The sequence below is a fragment of the Hemiscyllium ocellatum genome, chromosome 13, assembly GCF_020745735.1.
Source record: "Hemiscyllium ocellatum isolate sHemOce1 chromosome 13, sHemOce1.pat.X.cur, whole genome shotgun sequence".
Lineage (NCBI taxonomy): Eukaryota > Metazoa > Chordata > Chondrichthyes > Orectolobiformes > Hemiscylliidae > Hemiscyllium > Hemiscyllium ocellatum.
In genome coordinates, this window is record NC_083413.1 from 5,282,594 (window position 1) to 5,300,487 (window position 17,894).

At 47.6% G+C, this 17,894-nt stretch overlaps 1 protein-coding gene across 1 annotated transcript in view; it reads left to right on the forward strand.

Moving 5' to 3' along the window:
• The window catches only part of dner (delta/notch-like EGF repeat containing), a 311,214-nt gene that overhangs the window by 283,114 nt on the left and 10,206 nt on the right, over positions 1–17,894 (forward strand). Inside the window, exons 9-10 of the mRNA XM_060834494.1 lie at positions 2,416–2,538; positions 12,543–12,656. Coding sequence (XP_060690477.1) covers positions 2,416–2,538; positions 12,543–12,656 — 237 coding nt within the window. The remainder of the gene's footprint in view (positions 1–2,415; positions 2,539–12,542; positions 12,657–17,894) is intronic.

The window sequence follows — 17,894 nt, forward strand, 5'->3', positions numbered from 1 at the left end:
TTTTTGTGTACAGGACATAGCTGGGAAATTTTCCACATTGTCAGGTAGATGCCAGTGTTGTAACTGTACTGGATGAGCTTGGCTAGGGGAGCGGCAGGTTCTGGAGCACAAGTCTTCAGTACTGTTGCCGGAATGGGTTATCAGGGCCCATTGCCTTGGCAGTATCCAGTGCCTCCAACCATTCCTTAGTATCACGTGGTGTGAATCGAATTGGCTGGACTCTGGTATCTGTAACACTGGGGACCACTGGAGGAGGCTGAGATGGATCATCCACTTGGTACTTCTGACTGAAGATTGCTGTAAATGTATCAGCCTTATCTCTTACACTGATGTGCTGGGCTCCTCCGTCAATGGGGAGGGGGATATTTGTGGAGCCTCCTCCTCCAGGGAGTTGTTTAATTGTCCACCCCATTCACCACTGGATGTGGAAGGACTGCAGAGCTTACATCTGATCCATTGGTTGTGAGATCGCTTAGCTCTGCCTGTCACTTGCTGCTGATACTGTTTGGCAAGTAGTCCTGTTTGGTAGCTTCACCAGGTTGATACCTCATCTTCAGGTATACCTGGTGCTGCTCCTGGCATGTCCTCCTGCACTCTCCATTGAACCAGGGTTGAACCCCTGGCTTGATGGTAATGGTTGAGTGGGGGATATGCTGGGGGCCATGACATTACAGATTGTGCTAGAGTATAATTCTGCTGCTGTTAATGACCCACAGTGCCTCATGGATGCCCAGTCTTGAGTTGCTCGATCTGTTTGAAGTCTGTCTCATTTAGCACGGTGATCATGACACACAACATGATTGAGGGTATTCTCAATGTGAAGGCAGGACTATGTCTCCATAAGGACAGTGCAGTGGTCACTTTCACCTGTACTGTCATGGAGAGATACATCTGCAGCCAGCAAATTGGTAAGGATGTGGTCAAGTATAGATTTTTTTCCTCTTGTTGGTTCCTTCACCACCTATCGCAGACCCAGTCTAGCAGTTTTATCCTTTAGGACCAGACCAGCTCGGCCAGCCCCTCTGTTGCCGAGCCACTCTTGGTGGTGGACATTGAAGTCCCCCACCCAGAGTACATTTTGCACCCTTACCACCATCAGCGCTTCCTCCAAGTGTTGTTCAACATGGAGGAGTACTGATTCATCAGCCGAAGGAGGACGGTACGTGCTAACCAGTGAGAGGTTTGCTTGCCCATGTTTAACCTGAAGCCATGAGACTTCATGTGGTCCAGAGACAATGTCAAGGACTCCCTGGGCAGCTCCCTCCTGACTGTATACCACTGTGCTGCCACCTCTGCTGGGTCTGTCCTGGCAGCGGGACAGGACATAACCAGGGATAGTGATGGTGGGGTGTGGGACAGGGTCTGTAAGGTTTGATACTGCGAGTATGACTATGCTCGGCTGTTTTGTGACTAATCTGTGAGACAATGTTGGCCCCAGGCCCCAGACCAAGTGAGGATGGCAGATTTCCTTCCCTGGAGAGCATTAGTGAACCTGGTGAGTTTTTCTGACAATCAGCAATGATGTCATGGTCATCAGAAGATTCTTAATTATTTTTTATTGAATTCAAATTCCACCATCTGCCATAGAAGGATTTGAACCTGGGTCCCCAGCACATTACTTGGATCTCTGGATTGATAACACCATTTGGCCATCACCTTCCCTGATTGTGACATGACCAGAATGGGTGTTTTTACAGAAGCTGAAATTGAGAGACTCTTGGGGAACAGCGAATCTAGAGGCTGCCAATGTTAGACAGGAAATCCGCTGGGTCACAATCCTGGAATTCCCTCCCTAAGGGCATTGTGGGTCAACCTACAGCAGGTGGACTGCAGCAGTTCAAGAAGGCAGCTCAACCCCACCCCCTCAAGGGGCAACTAGGGATGGATAATAAAGCTGACCCAGACAGTAACACCCACATTCCACAAGTGAATAAAATAAATCCAATAGGGAATTCAAAACCTAACTTCTCAGGGTGTTTAGCATGTGGAACATGCTCCCACAATGTGTGGTTCAGGCAGGGCGCATCAATGTGTTTAACAGGGACTGAGACAAATCCATGCAGGAGAAAAGCGGTGGAAGGTTATATTGAGAGGGGGCGATGAGGATAATTGGGAAATGTATCACTGATTTGCCTGAATGTCATATTTCTGTACCATATATTCTATGTGTGTAAACTGCAATCAGTTAGTCTGGGCTGTATCGTTAGTTTGGGCAATTTCAAAACAGTACCTAGATGGGGCAGGTCCAATGTGCAAAACTGCCCCAGTTACAATTCAGGCCATATTTCTGTCTAATTGTCTCATTCTGTATTAATGTCGATCAATTACTGCCTTTTGCCTTCAGGCTTACCTTCACAAGCAATTATTGGTACACGTGTACGTTCCCGTTGTAATATGGAACCTCATTCTCTGCAGGTTACCACGGGTTATACTGTGAGGAGGAAGATGATGAATGCCTTTCAGAGCCCTGTCAGAATGCAGGCACCTGTAAAGACTTGGTGAATGGGTACGAATGCCTGTGTCCTGATGAGTATGAAGGTAGGTCACTAAGATTGGAATCATTAGGTGGTTGTTTTTGACCAGCACGGATGTGATGGGCTGAAGGGCCTTGCACATTGTGGTAGATATCGGTGACTCTGAGTGTCTGTGGGTGGAACTTTCCCAGCCCCTGGACACTTTGTCGAGTAAGACAAAGTGAGAATGGGAGAAAAGAGATTGCTGTAAAGGAGTCTGACTTTCCTCTCAAGGTTTTCATGACAAGGCTGGAACCTCACAATTTGCATGTCTTCGCATCTCATTATTACCTAACCTCAGCTCATTGGTCTGCAGTTTCCTAACCTCCCAGGTACTGGAGAGGAATGAGATGGGGAAATCCGAGTGGGTACCTAGCACCTTACCAAGTATCCTTCTTATCCATCATTCCCCAACATCCTGAGGGCTACCTCCATGAGCAGTGACCACCAACACCTTCCACGCAAGGAGGTTGGCACTGACCAGCCTCACCATATCACCAGGACACAGCTTTACCATGTCACCAGGACACCAGCCCCACTGCATCACCAGGACACAGCCTTACCATTTTTTTTTAGAGTTCCAGCATTTGGAGTATTTTTGCATTTTCAGTGGTCCTCTTCCCGTTATTACTTAGATTAGATTAGATTACTTACAGTGTGGAAACAGGCCCTTCGGCCCAACAAGTCCACACCGATCCACAGAAGTGCAAACCACCCATACCCCTACATTTACCCCTTACCTAACACTACGGGCGATTTAGCATGGCCAATTCACCTGACCCGCACATCTTTGGACTGTGGGAGGAAACCAGAGCACCCGGAGGAAACCCACGCAGACACGGGGAGAACGTGCAAACTCCACACAGTCTGTCGCCTGAGTCGGGAATTGAACCCGGGTCTCTGGCGCTGTGAGGCAGCAGTGCTAACCACTGTGCCACCGTGCCGCCCACGGACACCAACCTTACCATGTCACCAGGACACCAGCCCCACTGCATCACCAGGACACCAGCCTTATCATATCGCCAGGACACAGCCTCACCATATCACCAGGGCACCAGCCTCACCATATCACCAGGACACAGCCTCACCATATCACCAGGGCACAGCCTCACCATATCACCAGGGCACCAGCCTCACCATATCACCAGGACACCAGCCTCACCATAACACCAGGGCACAGCCTCACCATAACACCAGGGCACCAGCCTCACCATAACACCAGGGCACCAGCCTCACCATAACACCAGGGCACCAGCCTCACCATAACACCAGGACACAGCCTCACCATATCACCAGGGCACAGCCGCACCATATCACCAGGGCACAGCCTCACCATATCACCAGGGCACAGCCGCACCATATCACCAGGGCACAGCCTCACCATAACACCAGGACACAGCCTCACCATAACACCAGGACACAGCCTCACCATATCACCAGGGCACAGCCTCACCATAACACCAGGGCACAGCCTCACCATAACACCAGGACACAGCCTCACCATAACACCAGGGCACAGCCTCACCATATCACCAGGGCACCAGCCTTACCATGTCACCAGGACACAGCCTCACCATATCACCAGGACACAGCCTCACCATATCACCAGGACACAGCCTCACCATAACACCAGGACACAGCCTCACCATATCACCAGGGCACAGCCTCACCATAACACCAGGACACAGCCTCACCATATCACCAGGGCACCAGCCTCACCATAACACCAGGACACAGCCTCACCATAACACCAGGACACAGCCTCACCATAACACCAGGGCACCAGCCTCACCATAACACCAGGGCACCAGCCTCACCATAACACCAGGGCACCAGCCTCACCATAACACCAGGACACAGCCTCACCATATCACCAGGGCACAGCCGCACCATATCACCAGGGCACAGCCTCACCATATCACCAGGGCACAGCCGCACCATATCACCAGGGCACAGCCTCACCATAACACCAGGACACAGCCTCACCATAACACCAGGACACAGCCTCACCATATCACCAGGGCACAGCCTCACCATAACACCAGGGCACAGCCTCACCATAACACCAGGACACAGCCTCACCATATCACCAGGGCACAGCCTCACCATATCACCAGGGCACAGCCTCACCATATCACCAGGACACAGCCTCACCATATCACCAGGACACAGCCTCACCATAACACCAGGACACAGCCTCACCATAACACCAGGACACAGCCTCACCATAACACCAGGGCACAGCCTCACCATAACACCAGGGCACAGCCTCACCATATCACCAGGACACAGCCTCACCATAACACCAGGACACAGCCTCACCATAACACCAGGACACACTTGGGACTCACGTCCGTACTTCAACATTACACCCTTAGCTCACCAACACCTTTCCCTGCAATGCTAAATTTTTTTTTATCCATCTTATACATCAGAACAGGGTCCATTCCAACTCTCTCAGCTTGTTTTCTCAGTGCTCACTCACTTAACACCGTAAAATGTAGAAGCAGCAGTAGGCCATTCAGCCCATCGATTCTACTCCACCATTCAATGAGATCATGACTGATCTGATCTGATGATCCTCAACTCCACTTCCCTGCCCTGTCCCCATAACCCTGATCCCCTTCCCGATGACATTTCTGTCTATCTCAGCCTTGAGTGTACTTAATAACCCATCCTCAACAACTTTACAGCTTCTTGGATAGTCAACCATTCCTCTCTCATCTTGGACAGACAGCCACCCAGGGAACCTATCCTGTTTGAGAGCCCTGAGCAGTCAAGGGAGGCCATGGTCACTCAGGGTGGGGTGTTGGAGGTGGTGGGGGTGGTGATAGACAGCAAGATTGAGGGCGGTCAAGCATGAACGCTGATTTCTGGGATGGCAGGACTGACATCTGAAGAGAGGCTGGATTGATCAGGATATTAGGGATCTTAGACAAATGTATAAAACTCTAACAGGCCCCGACAGAGTAAACACAGGAAGAATTTCCCCAAAGTCCAGTGAGTCCAGAACCAGGGATTCACAGTCTAAGGACACGGGAGCAGCCATTTTGGACTGAGAGGAGGACGAATGTTTTCACTCAGAGAGTGGGGGGGGGCGGGGCCTGAGGGATTCACTGCCAGAGAGTGATTGAGGCCTACCTAAACATGAGATGTTTTCAGGAAGGAGTTTGGTATGGTTCCTGAAGGCTAAAGGGATCAAAGGGTATGGGGAGAAAGCAGGAACAGGGGACTGAGTTGGATGATCAGCCATGATTGTATTGAAAGGCAGAACAGGATCAAAGGGCTAATGGCCTACCCTGTCCCTATATTGTATCCTCATATATTTATGTGATTAGGTTTCTTTGGGTTTCGAGGAGAAAGTGAGGTCTGCAGGTGCTGGAGATCAGAGCTGAAAATGTGTTGCTGGAAAAGTGCAGCAGGTCAGGCAACATCCAAGGAGCAGGAAATTCGATGTTTCGGGCATAAGAAGGGCTTCGTTCCTGAAGAAGGGCTTATGCCCGAAACGTCGATTCTCCTGCTCCTTGGATGCTGCCTGACCTGCTGTGCTTTTCCAGCAACACATTTTCAGCGTTTCTTTAGGTTTCCCCAAAGATACCCAAATATATAAATAGAAAGCAGGAAACATCAGCAGTGCTTCATCCAGAGGCTCACTGAAGATGTTACCTAGTGTGGTGACGAAACATCTGAAAATGAACCTTCCAGCTCAGCGAGCAAACCTATATCCAGAACCTCAACCTGAGCTACAAATCATCTCAAAACTCACTGATATAATTTATATGTTGCCTTTAGCTCCTTAAAGTGTGAGGTTTCAAAATGTATGTATCATTCCACAGTGTGCAGAGTTGCAGGTTTCTGAGGCTGATTGGAAAAGGGTGATATCTATTGCTGTTACATTGATGGTATCAATTCACTTGTACATGGCCCATGCAACCATTTTCCTGGCCACATGGTTCTGTGATGAAGAGGCTAATGTTAGTCACCAAAAGGAGAGGGAAATAACTCTTGGATATCCTCAGGACAGCCTTTAAAGGGTTCTCTGAACAGTTCAGCATTGTCCATCCTCCCTGTCCCCCATTGCCAGGCTGAGGTATCATTTCAGGTGGGATAAGGAGAGCAAAAAAGGAATGAACTGAAATGAAGAGATGATGTGTCAGAGAACAGGAACACAAACTAGGTGCCTGGAACCGGGCTCAGTTATCACCTTCCTTTCTGGGATTGATGGAGAGGTCTCCTGCACCATCAGCAGGGGCAGGAACTGAAACCAGAGATATCCCCTCCCCCCCCCCCCCCCCCCCACCAGACTGCTCTTCGAGAAGACCTTTAAACACCACCTTCCACCCCCAGCCCTCCCCTTCCACCATTCAAAGATCAGGGTAACTCTCCTAGCCCAAGCACCCTTCCCCCACCCCAGGCTCCCCTCCCCCACCCAACCCCATCCACCAACCAGAGCTCAGTGCCACTCTCCCACTCCCAAGCTCCCCTCCCCATCCTGAGTCCTCCACCCCGTGCCCCCCACCCTGAGCTCAGTCCCCACCCACCCCTTCACCCCCACTGACTCATGGGATGGCTAGAATGGAGTGTGAGCAGAGATTGAGTCGGTTAGGGTTGTATTTACTGGAGTTTAGGGTTAAGGTTATAATGAAGGGGTAATCTCACAGAAACCTATGAAATTATAACAGGACTAGACCGGTTAGCTGCGGGAAGAATGTTCCTGATGGTGGGGGAATCCAGAACTAGTGGTCAAAGTTTAAGGATAAAGGGTAAACCTTTTAGAACTGAGATGAGGAGATATTTCTTCACCAGAGAGTAGGGAGCTTGTGGAATTCACTATCACAGAGAAGAGTTAAGGCCAAAATGTTGTATGGTTTCAAGAAGGAGGTAGATATAGTTCTTGTGGCTAAGGAGATCGAGAGATATGGGGGAGAATGACATGAGGATGTTGAGTTCCATGATCAGCCATGATTACATTGAATGATGGAGTAGGCTTGAGGGGCCAAATGGTCTACTCCTGCTCCTATCCTTGATGTTTCTGTACAACTGAAATTATCCTGCAGTTGGAAGCTATCACTGCACACTTTACTCTGCTAAATCACCTGGTGATATTAGACACACTTTTCTGATGTTAGACGCACTTCACAGATTTGCTCTCTCAGCTCCGAATGGACCCACTTGGTAACTTTCTCAAACCTGTGCACAGGCCGAAGGTACATTCCCTCAGGCCTTTTGCCTTGCTGTCATTCCCATGGCAACCCTGCCCTCTGCCACACTTTGTACTAAACTAACAACAATAGAACATTCTCCAGAAGCTGCTTTTGCTCTTGAGTTGTCGTTATAAAACCGTAAGACATGCAAGCTGAAGTAGGTGGCACCGTGGCTCAATGGTTAGCGTTGCTACCTCACAGCTCCAGGGACCTGGGTTTGGTTCCACCCTCGGGTGATTGTCTGTGCGGAGTTTGTTCATTCGCCCTGTGCCTGTGCAGATTTCCTCAGGGTGCTCCAGTTTCCCTCCTAAGTATGCAGGTTAGGTGGATTGGCAATGGGAAATGGAGGGATAGGGTAGTGGATGTCCCTACTCTTCAGAAGGTTGGGATGAGCTGAAGGGGCTGGAATCATAGAATCTGTACCATATGGAAGCAGCCCATTAGGTCTGCCCTGGTGTTCAGTGAGATCATGATTGATCTGATCGTCCTCGACTCCAATTTCCTTTACTGATTAAAAATCTGACTAACTCAGCCATGAATATCTTTGAAGACCTAGTCTCAACCAGCTCTGCAGTAAAGAATTACAAAGATTCATTCCCCTCTTACAGAAGAAACTCCTCCTCATCTCTGTTTTGACGGTGTGATCCCTGACTCAGATCATGTTCTTTGGTGATAAACTGTAAGAACACTGGGCACAATAACTCGCAATCATGGATTTTTAACCATCGTGCTGATTACTGTGGAATCAAGGAAATATGACACACACTCACTACCTGTCAATAAAGGACCTTTTACTTGTTCAACAATATTCAACATTAGACTGACACTGGATGCTACAGCATGACTGAGTGACAGATGGAGGAATTCTATCTGACTCGCTCCCCCCCACCCTCTCCCCACCCCCCCCACCCCCCACCCGCACCACACACACGCTCACAGATACAGACACAGGTCGAAATGGAGAAAGGTGACCAGCCATGTTCCACAGGGATCAGCGCTGGGGCCACAGTTGCTTGTTCTATGCATAAATGATCTGGAAGAGGGCACTGTTAGTCTGATCAGAAAGTTTGCAGATGACATGAAGATTGGTGGAGTAGCAGAAAGCCTAGGGGACTGTCAAAGAATACAGGAGGATATAGATAGACTGGAGAGTTGGGCGGAGGAGTGGCAAATGGAGTTCAATGCAGGCAAATGTCAGGTGATGCATTTGGGGAAGTCTAATTCTAGAGTGAACTATACTGTAAACGGAAGAGCCTTGGGAAAAGTTGATGAGCAGAGAGATCTGGGAGTGCAGGTCCATTGTACCCTGAAGGTTGCTGCACAGCTGGATAGAGTGGTCAAGAAGGCATATGGTACGCTTGCCTTCATCGGACGGGGTATTGAGTATAAGAGCTGGCAGGTCATGTTAACATTGTACAAGACATTAGTTCAGTCGCATTTAGAATACCGTGTACAATTCTGGTCGCCACATTACCGAAAGGATGTGGACGCTTTGGAGAGGGTGCAGAGAAGGTTTATGAGGATGTTGCCTGGTACGGAAAGTGTTAGCTATGAAGAGAGGTTGAGTAGGTTAGGTTTGTTTTCATTAGAAAAAAGGAGATTGAGGGGGGACCTGATTGAGGTTTACAAAATCATGAAGGGTATAGACAGGGTGGATAGAGACAAGCTTTTTCCCAGGGTGAAGGATTCAGTAACGAGATGTTATGCTTTCAAGGTGAGAGGTGGAAAGTTTAAGGGGGATACACGCAGTAAGTACTTTACACAGAGGGTGGTGGGCATTTGGAACGCGTTGCCAGCAGAGATGGTAGAGGCAGGCACGGTACATTCATTTAAGATGCATCTGGACAGATGCATGAGTAGGTGGGGAGCAGAGGGATCCAGATGCTTAGGAATTGGGGGACAGGTTTAGACAGTGGATTTGGATCGGCTCAGGCTTGGAGGGCCGAAGGGCCTGTTCCTGGGCTGTAAATTTTCTTTGTTCTTTGTTCTAGGCACATGTACACACACATACACATGCATAGACACACGTATATACGCAGATACGCACACACAGATTCACACATACACAGACAGACACGTGTGCACACACACGCATACACACACACACGCATACACACACGCAGGCAAATGTACACACGCACACACATGCAGACATACACACGCACACAGCCACACATACACACATGCACAGACACATGTGTACACACACAGATACATGCATTCACACACACACACACACACAGACATTTCATCAGACTGAGATACAATGCAGAAAATTGAAAATTAATATCAGCAGAGGCAACTACACAGTTACAGATAGGGGCAAACTGACGGTAAATCAGAAGTAAAAAAACATAATATTAAGACAGATGTTTAGATAACAAAATTGTGCAGGAAAGTAGTTATAATAATAGAGGCAGAGGCCATTTTCTAAATGGGGAAAAGGTCAGAAATCTGAAGCACATTAGGGCTTGCGAGTCCTAGTTTAGAATTCTCTTCTGATTAACATACAAGTTCAGTTGGTAGTTAGGAAGGCCAATGCAATGACAGCATTCATTTCCAGAGGGCTAGAATACAAGGGCAGAGATGTATTGCTGGGACTGTATAAAGATCAGACCACATTTGGAATATTGTGAGCAGTTTTGGGTCCTGTATCTAAGGGAAGATGTGCAGGTGTTGTGGGGGGGCAGGGGTGCACAAGAGCTTTACAAAACCAATCCTGGGGATGAAGGGGTTGTCATATGAGGAGAGGTTGAGGACTCTGGGTCTGAATTCGATGGAGTTGAGAGGGGTGGTGGGGGAATCTTATTGAAATAGAGTACTCAGAGACCTGGATAGAGTGGGCATGGAGAAGAGGTTTCCTTGACTAGGAGAGACTAGGACTCGAGGACACAGCCTCAGAGTGAAGGGATGACCAAGGTTTGTGCGAAGATTTGTAGCTCGGGTGCTCGTTGTTGTGGTTCTGTTCGCCGAGCTGGGAGTTTTTGTTGCAAACGTTTCGTCCCCTGGCTAGGCGACATCATCAGTGCTTTGGAGCCTCCTGCGAAGCGCTTCTTTGATGTTTCTTCCGGTATTTATAGTGGTCTGTCCTTGCCGCTTCTGGGTGTCAGTTTCAGCTGTCCGCTGTAGTGGTTGGTATATTGGGTCCAGGTCGATGTGTTTGTTGATGGAGTTTGTGGATGAATGCCATGCCTCTAGGAATTCCCTGGCTGTTCTCTGTCTGGCTTGCCCTATGATAGTAGTGTTTTCCCAGTCGAATTCATGAAGGGATGACCCTTTAGAACTGAGATGAGGAGGAATTTCTTCAGGCAGAGGGTGGTGAGTCTGTGAAACCCATTGCCAGAGAGACGGCTGTGGAGGCCAAGTCATTGAGTGTATTTAAGGCAGAGATAGCTTCTTGATTGGTGAAGAAGGGCTTATGCCCGAGATGTCGCTTCTCCTGCTCCTCGGATGCTGCCTGGCCTGCTGTGTTTTTCCAGCATAACATTTTTCAACAAAAGAGGGATCAAAGGCTACAGGGAGAAGACAGGAGATTGGGGTTGAGAAACGTATCAGCCATGACCGTGTGGTGAAGCAGACCTGATGGGTCAAATGTCCTAATTCTGCTCCTAAGTCTTACAGCTTATAAGAAAATACAAAGTTAAGAATGAAAGAAAGTCCGCTGTCTCTCCAAGCTCATGCCCCTGGTAACAGAATTCTCTCATTAGAGCGCTCAGGCTCAATATGAAGAATTGTCATGTTTTACCCTCTGCACAGCTGACATTTTTTTCTAATTATCTGACTCTCTCTGAGAACAGAAATTCTTCCCAGGTTGTGTTTTGAAACAATTCTAAAACTGAAGGAGAGACATTACGAATGTTTAAATCCCGGCTATCTCTGTGGGTTGTGTTAGTTTCCCACCAGATTGATGGGACTAAACCAGGAGTACACACCAGATTAACACAGCAACACATCGTTTCCCTGGAGATCTCTGCTGATTCCAGGATCTACAGGGGGCAGAATCTCAGGCCACCCCTTCCACAGCCTGGGAAACCAAGGAGCCAAAACAAGGCAGGGTCTTTAGTCATTGGTCAGTACTGAGGGGTATCCAGCAGTAACCCCAGGACCAGCCTCTGATTGGATGGATTTTCATTGTATAGTTTCTGCACCTTTTGTCTGTTTTTGTTTGACCTCGGTGCTTACATGTTTCCATGTGTTTCATGTGATTATTTAACACGGATATGAATCTAGTTACACTTCAGTTCAGGTTGCAGCTTGTAAACCTATTGCTTGAATAACAATACCATTGCTATTGTTGTTACTCTTGTTATTATTGTTGTTATTATAGCCACAGCCGTACAATTACATGTTGAGAAGCATTGATTTAATCATCCAAAACTCTGCAGCTTCGATAACTCAGTTCGATAACAAGTTGCCCTCAAACATCAGGTCTGCTCTCACTGAACCCTTTGGGCTCCCAAATTGACATGGCCTCATTTTTAACTTTCCCGTTCCTGTTTACAAATCCTCCCTTGGCAACACCCCCTTCCTTAATCTCTCCATCCCTACAGCCCACCAAGTGACCCTCCCAACCCTGGTTTCTCATCAACCATTAGACTTCATCACTTTGCCCTGTTGCCTTGGTGTTCCCTTCTTAAAACTCCCTGGCCACTCTCTACTCTCAGGCAGCTCATCAACCCTATCTCACCGAGCAAATTGTTGCCATCTCTTTGCGTTGCTTGATGTCAAATTCTGTTTAATGATGCTCCATTGAAGTACCTTGGGATGTTTGATTACATTAAAGGCAGTACATAAATAAAGTAATATTGCTTCCATCTAATTCCAGGTCAGCACTGTGACCTGTATAAGGATCCCTGTACTGCGGTCAGCTGTCAGAATGGAGGCACCTGTACCAGCAAGGAGCAAAATGCCACTTGTGTTTGTGTCCCAGGATTTACTGGTAAGTCGTACACAATAGCAATTAGCTCGATGGCCAAGGAACTTGGGCTTCTCACTGTTATGGGAACAGATCCCCTTCAGCATTAATCTGCCTTAATCCTTACAAAACGATGTGCATGCTTTGGAGAGGGCTTAGAGAAGGTTTACAAGGATGTTGCCTGGTATGGAAGGTGCTCGCTATGAAGAGAGGTTGAGTAGGTTAGGTTTATTTTCATTAGAAAAAAGGAGATTGAGGGGGGACCTGATTGAGGTTTACAAAATCATGAAGGGTATAGACAGGGTGGATAGAGACAAGCTTTTTCACAGGGTGAAGGATTCCATAACGAGAGGTTATGCTTTCAAGGAGAGAGGTGGAAAGTTTAAGGGGGATACATGAGGCAAGAACTTCACACAGAGGGTGGGGGGATGTCTGGAACACCTAGTCTCAACAGTACCTTAGGTGCTAAATGAAAGGGTTTTAATTGTATTACCGTCACTGAACAGCCATTATCAATATTTATGGTTGACCAGAAACTCCCCAGAGCTGCAAGGCCCAAGTCAGGATGGGGGAGGAATCTCCAATGTCTGGATGGTTTATGTTGCAAATACATGGGATTTGTAATCCCACCATGACAGATATGTGAATACAAATTCAATAAATCCAATGATTCCTGAAAGATGCCTCTTCCATGGTTACAGTGGAAGTGTTTAAATTCACTCTAAAGTCACATATTTAACCCCCAGTGAATTTTATGGTGGAAACATCTTTGTCACATTCAGGCCCCTCGGTATTCTGTAAATTTCATTCCGATCCCCCTCATCCTTCTCATCGAGTACAGACCCACGTCCTCGACCACTCCGTATATAACAAGTCGGATCAACCTGTCAACCCAGTGTGAAGAAGGAATACAATCCCCCGCAGCAGCAGCAGAAACAGCCAACTTTCCTTTACTTACGCGCCACTAGATGCAACATGAAAGGGTCATTCTCGCCTGAGTGAGCGACCACACGCATACGCACACGCACACACACAGACTCACAGGCATATGCACGCGCACACACATGCTCTCACACACGCACAGATACACACACACATATACAGAGACACGCATACACTGAGACTCACACACATACACACACACACACACACACTGAAACACTTGCACATGTGCACACATACACGCACACATGCACTGACTCGCATGGGCACACACACATGCACATGTGCACACCCAGATATACACACACTCACACACAGACACACACACAACCACACACACACATGCACATACTCACACACACATACTGAAATACACACACATACACGCATATGCACATGCACATACACACATGCACAAATACATACATGCACATGCACACACAGAAACACACATTCACAGATACACAGCCAGGCCCGCACACACAAAAACACACGCAGACACACACACATGCACTGACTTGCACACACACACACACACACACACTCGCACTTGTATACACGCACGCACACGTACACACACACAGACACATGCACACACACATACACACACACACACGCACAGCCACACATGCACATACTCACATGCACATACATGCATACATGTACACACATGCACGCACATACACACATACACTCTCACACACACACACTTGTCTCACAGACACCCAGCCAATATTCAATGAAGCAGTAAATTGGAAACAGCCCTGCAACTGGAAGGGAGAAACCAGGATTGCTGTTTGATGGGTCACCTTCAAAAAAGGCAATGCTCACTCGCAGTTATAATGAGCCATTCCCTGTAACTGTGATGGCTGGGGGCTGGGGGCGAGGGGGGGAGTGAGAAAGGTTGTAATGAGGGAAGGGATAAGATCAGGAGTGCTGACAATGCAAGAGGAATATAAACAGCTGTGTACCGCTGGTTAGCTCAGCGAGTAGAGGTCAGAGGTTTGGGAGTAGTAACAGGGCCCCAGGTTCGATTCCAGCCTCAGGTGACTGTCCGTGTGGAGTTTGCACATTCCCCCCATGTCTGTGTGGGTGTGCTCCGGTTTCCTCCCACAATCCAAAGATGTGCAGGGTAGGATTGGTCATGCTAAATTGCCCCTCATGTCCATGGATTAGTCATAGGACATGCAATTGAATTGAATTTATTGTCATGTGTTTAGTTGGGGGGGGGGTGCGGTGGATCTGGGTGGAATGCTCTTTGGAGGGTTCGTGTGGATGCGATGGGCTGAATAGCCTGCTTCCACACTGTCGGGATTCGATCTGATTTTTTTTTGTTCATTTAAAACAATACCCAAAAGGCCAGAGGCTTTGCATAAGTTGTGCATGACCCGACTGGCCTGCCTTTCTGCATTGTGATGTCTCCAGGTGATTCTGGTGGGCAAGTGAATTAACAGGAAATCCACGTTATTCAGGCCAGAGCTCTGACTTAAAGTACAAAATGCTTCCTATACCATGAAGATCCAGGAAGCTGCTACAAAAATGAAACTTGCTTCAGTTTTCATTCAAGTTCTGTTGGTTTACAACTCAATCAGAATCGTCCGAGCCAGTGCAAATTACCAAGGGATTTCAAATCACATTAAACCGAGTACCAGTCAGCTTTCTGTGTTCGTTTATGCTGGTTTTCAAAACATTCCGTTTGAAACCAACACACAGTCAGCAAACTGAACCAAACTCTTTGAACAAATTACTCTCTGTTCCTCAAATCTTGTCTGTGCAGGTCCCTTTAGGAGGACTTAAAATTAAACACCATTTTTAAGCCCAGGAAAAGCAATAGGGTTGTTTTAAAAGCCGTTTTTATTTTTTCTAACTTACCAACAGACTGACTGCTGTACATTAATGTAACCAACAAATGGTTTGTGATAGACAAGATCAAAAAATAATGCTGACTTTAAAAAGTATTCTAAATTTCTGCTCCGAGTTTTGTAGGTTGATGAAAAAGCTTAGACAACGAATTGCAAAATATTTCGAAATAACTCCATGGAGGCCAGTATCCCGACACCAAGTCTTTGTTTATTTACAGAGGACACTTAGGGTGAGCAGAGTCTCTGAATCTCCTCTCTGGTTGGCCCTGGATAACAGCCCCAATCAGGGAACTCACACTCAACAGATGTGAGGCTGGAAAAGCACTGAGATTGGCCGGGTGGATCTCACTGGGTATGAGACGGTAAGGACTGTGGATGCTGGAAGTCAGAGTCATAGATGTGGTGCTGGAAAAGCACAGCAGGTCAGACAGCATCCAAGGGGCAGGAGAGTCGACGTTTTTGGGTGGGTCTTGATGAAGAGTTTTGGTTTGAAACGTTGACTTCCCTGCTCCTATGACCCTGACTTCCAGCATCCGCAGTCCTTCCTGTCTCATACTCAGTGAGATCCACCCGGCCAATCTCAATCCAACCACGACCTATTCGCAGTCCAAAGGTAGAGCATTAGTTCTCCGCCATCCCTCTTCATTTAATCCTGTCAATATGATCTCTCACGTAATCAGCTTCAGGGGGCTCATGGTGGCCATGACACGGTTGGAGGTAAGATGGCGAAAAATGGCAATATGGTTCCAGCGGTGGGGGCTGGGTCTGGGTACCTGACGGCAGAGATGGTGACTCTCCGACTGTGTGAGCGTGTGGGGACATGGGGAACCTGTGTGTTCACAGACTGAGGGATGGGCTTTGTGTTTCTGGCAGTGAGGACCCAGGGTGGAGATGGGTCAGGGGAGGGGGGAGTGATCTGGACATTTACCTTTCTACTGGCTGTTTCTATTATTTCTGCTTCTGTCCTTCATCCTGACTTTTGTGTGAAATCAGAAATCAGCAGCTTGGTACATGTTTCACTGCACTCCTGTATTCCTGTACTTGAGTACGGGTGACATAAAACCTAAATCTAATCTTTAGCAATCGCTGATAGATGAATGAATGTGAAAGGCAGCCCAATTCTCACCACAATTACTTCTGACTGGCCCCTGAACAGGTGTTAAGAGAGTGGTGCTGGCAAAGCACAGAGGGTCAGCTTTCCTGATGAAGGGCTTTTGCCCGAAACGTCGATTCTCCTGCTCCTCGGATGCTGCCTGACCTGCTGTGCTTTTCTAGCACCACACTCTCAACTCTGACCTCCAGCATCTGCAGTCCACACTTTCTCCCAGAACATGTGTGCTTGTATTCTTTGAGGTGCTTGCTGAGGTGATAACAGAGCAGCAACATAGCCTGCATTCATTGAATTGCAAGTTCCTTTGCATGTAAGACTGTCCTGACTTGAAATATATTATAGTTCCTTAACTGTTCCTATACTGTGGCTGGGTTAAGACAAGATTCATTTTTAGAATATGGGCATCACTGGCTGGGCCCAGCATTTATTGCCTGTCCCTAGTTGCCCCTTGAGAAGGTGGGGGTGAGCTGCCATCTTGACCTGCTGTAGTCCACCTGCTGTGGGTTGACCTTAGGGAGGGAATTCCAGGATTGTGACCCAGTGACAGTGAAGGAACGGCGATATATTTCCAAGTCAGGATGGAGAGTGGCTTAGAGGGAAACTTGCAGGGGGTGGTGTTTTCATGTATCTCCTACCCATGTCCTTCCAGATGAAGATGGCTGTGGGTTTAGAAGGTGCTGTCTGAGGATCTTATACGAATTCCTGCAGTGCATCTTGTCGATAGTACACACTGCTGCTATGGAGCATCGGTGGTGGAGGGAGTGGATGGTTGAGATGTGGGACCAATCAAGTAGGGGCTGCTTTGTCCCAGATGGTGTTGAGCTTCCTGAGTTGTTGATGGAGCTGCAGCCATTGGAGAGTATTCCATTATAGTCCTGAGTTGTACCTTGTAGATGATGCTTTGGGGAGTCAGGAGGTGAACCTGGAACCAAACATCAATGACCTAAACCACTGGTAGGATCTGAAAGTGACGAGCACCATCTCAGAAGTAATTGGTAACGAACAGAAAATGTTAGTCTAGCCACTGATGTTCACAGTATTGTGTAATAGCGTCACACAGAAAACACAATAACTGTTTTGGTAAGTTTTTAGTACACTGCAGTTACTGTCAGAGATTCATACAGGCATCAGACACCAGGCACATACAGGGGTGAGGGATATGTTAGGATTAATCAATTGATTGGCAGCATTTTTGAAAGAATATGGGCTAGGTTGCTGTGTTTATTTTATTGCTTGTTTTATTTTATTATATTAATGCAGTAACAACATTGTTTGGGTCAAATTTTACCCAATTAGTTTCCACCTGTGCCCTTTGTGTTTTGGAAGAGTTTAATGGGCACACTTGAT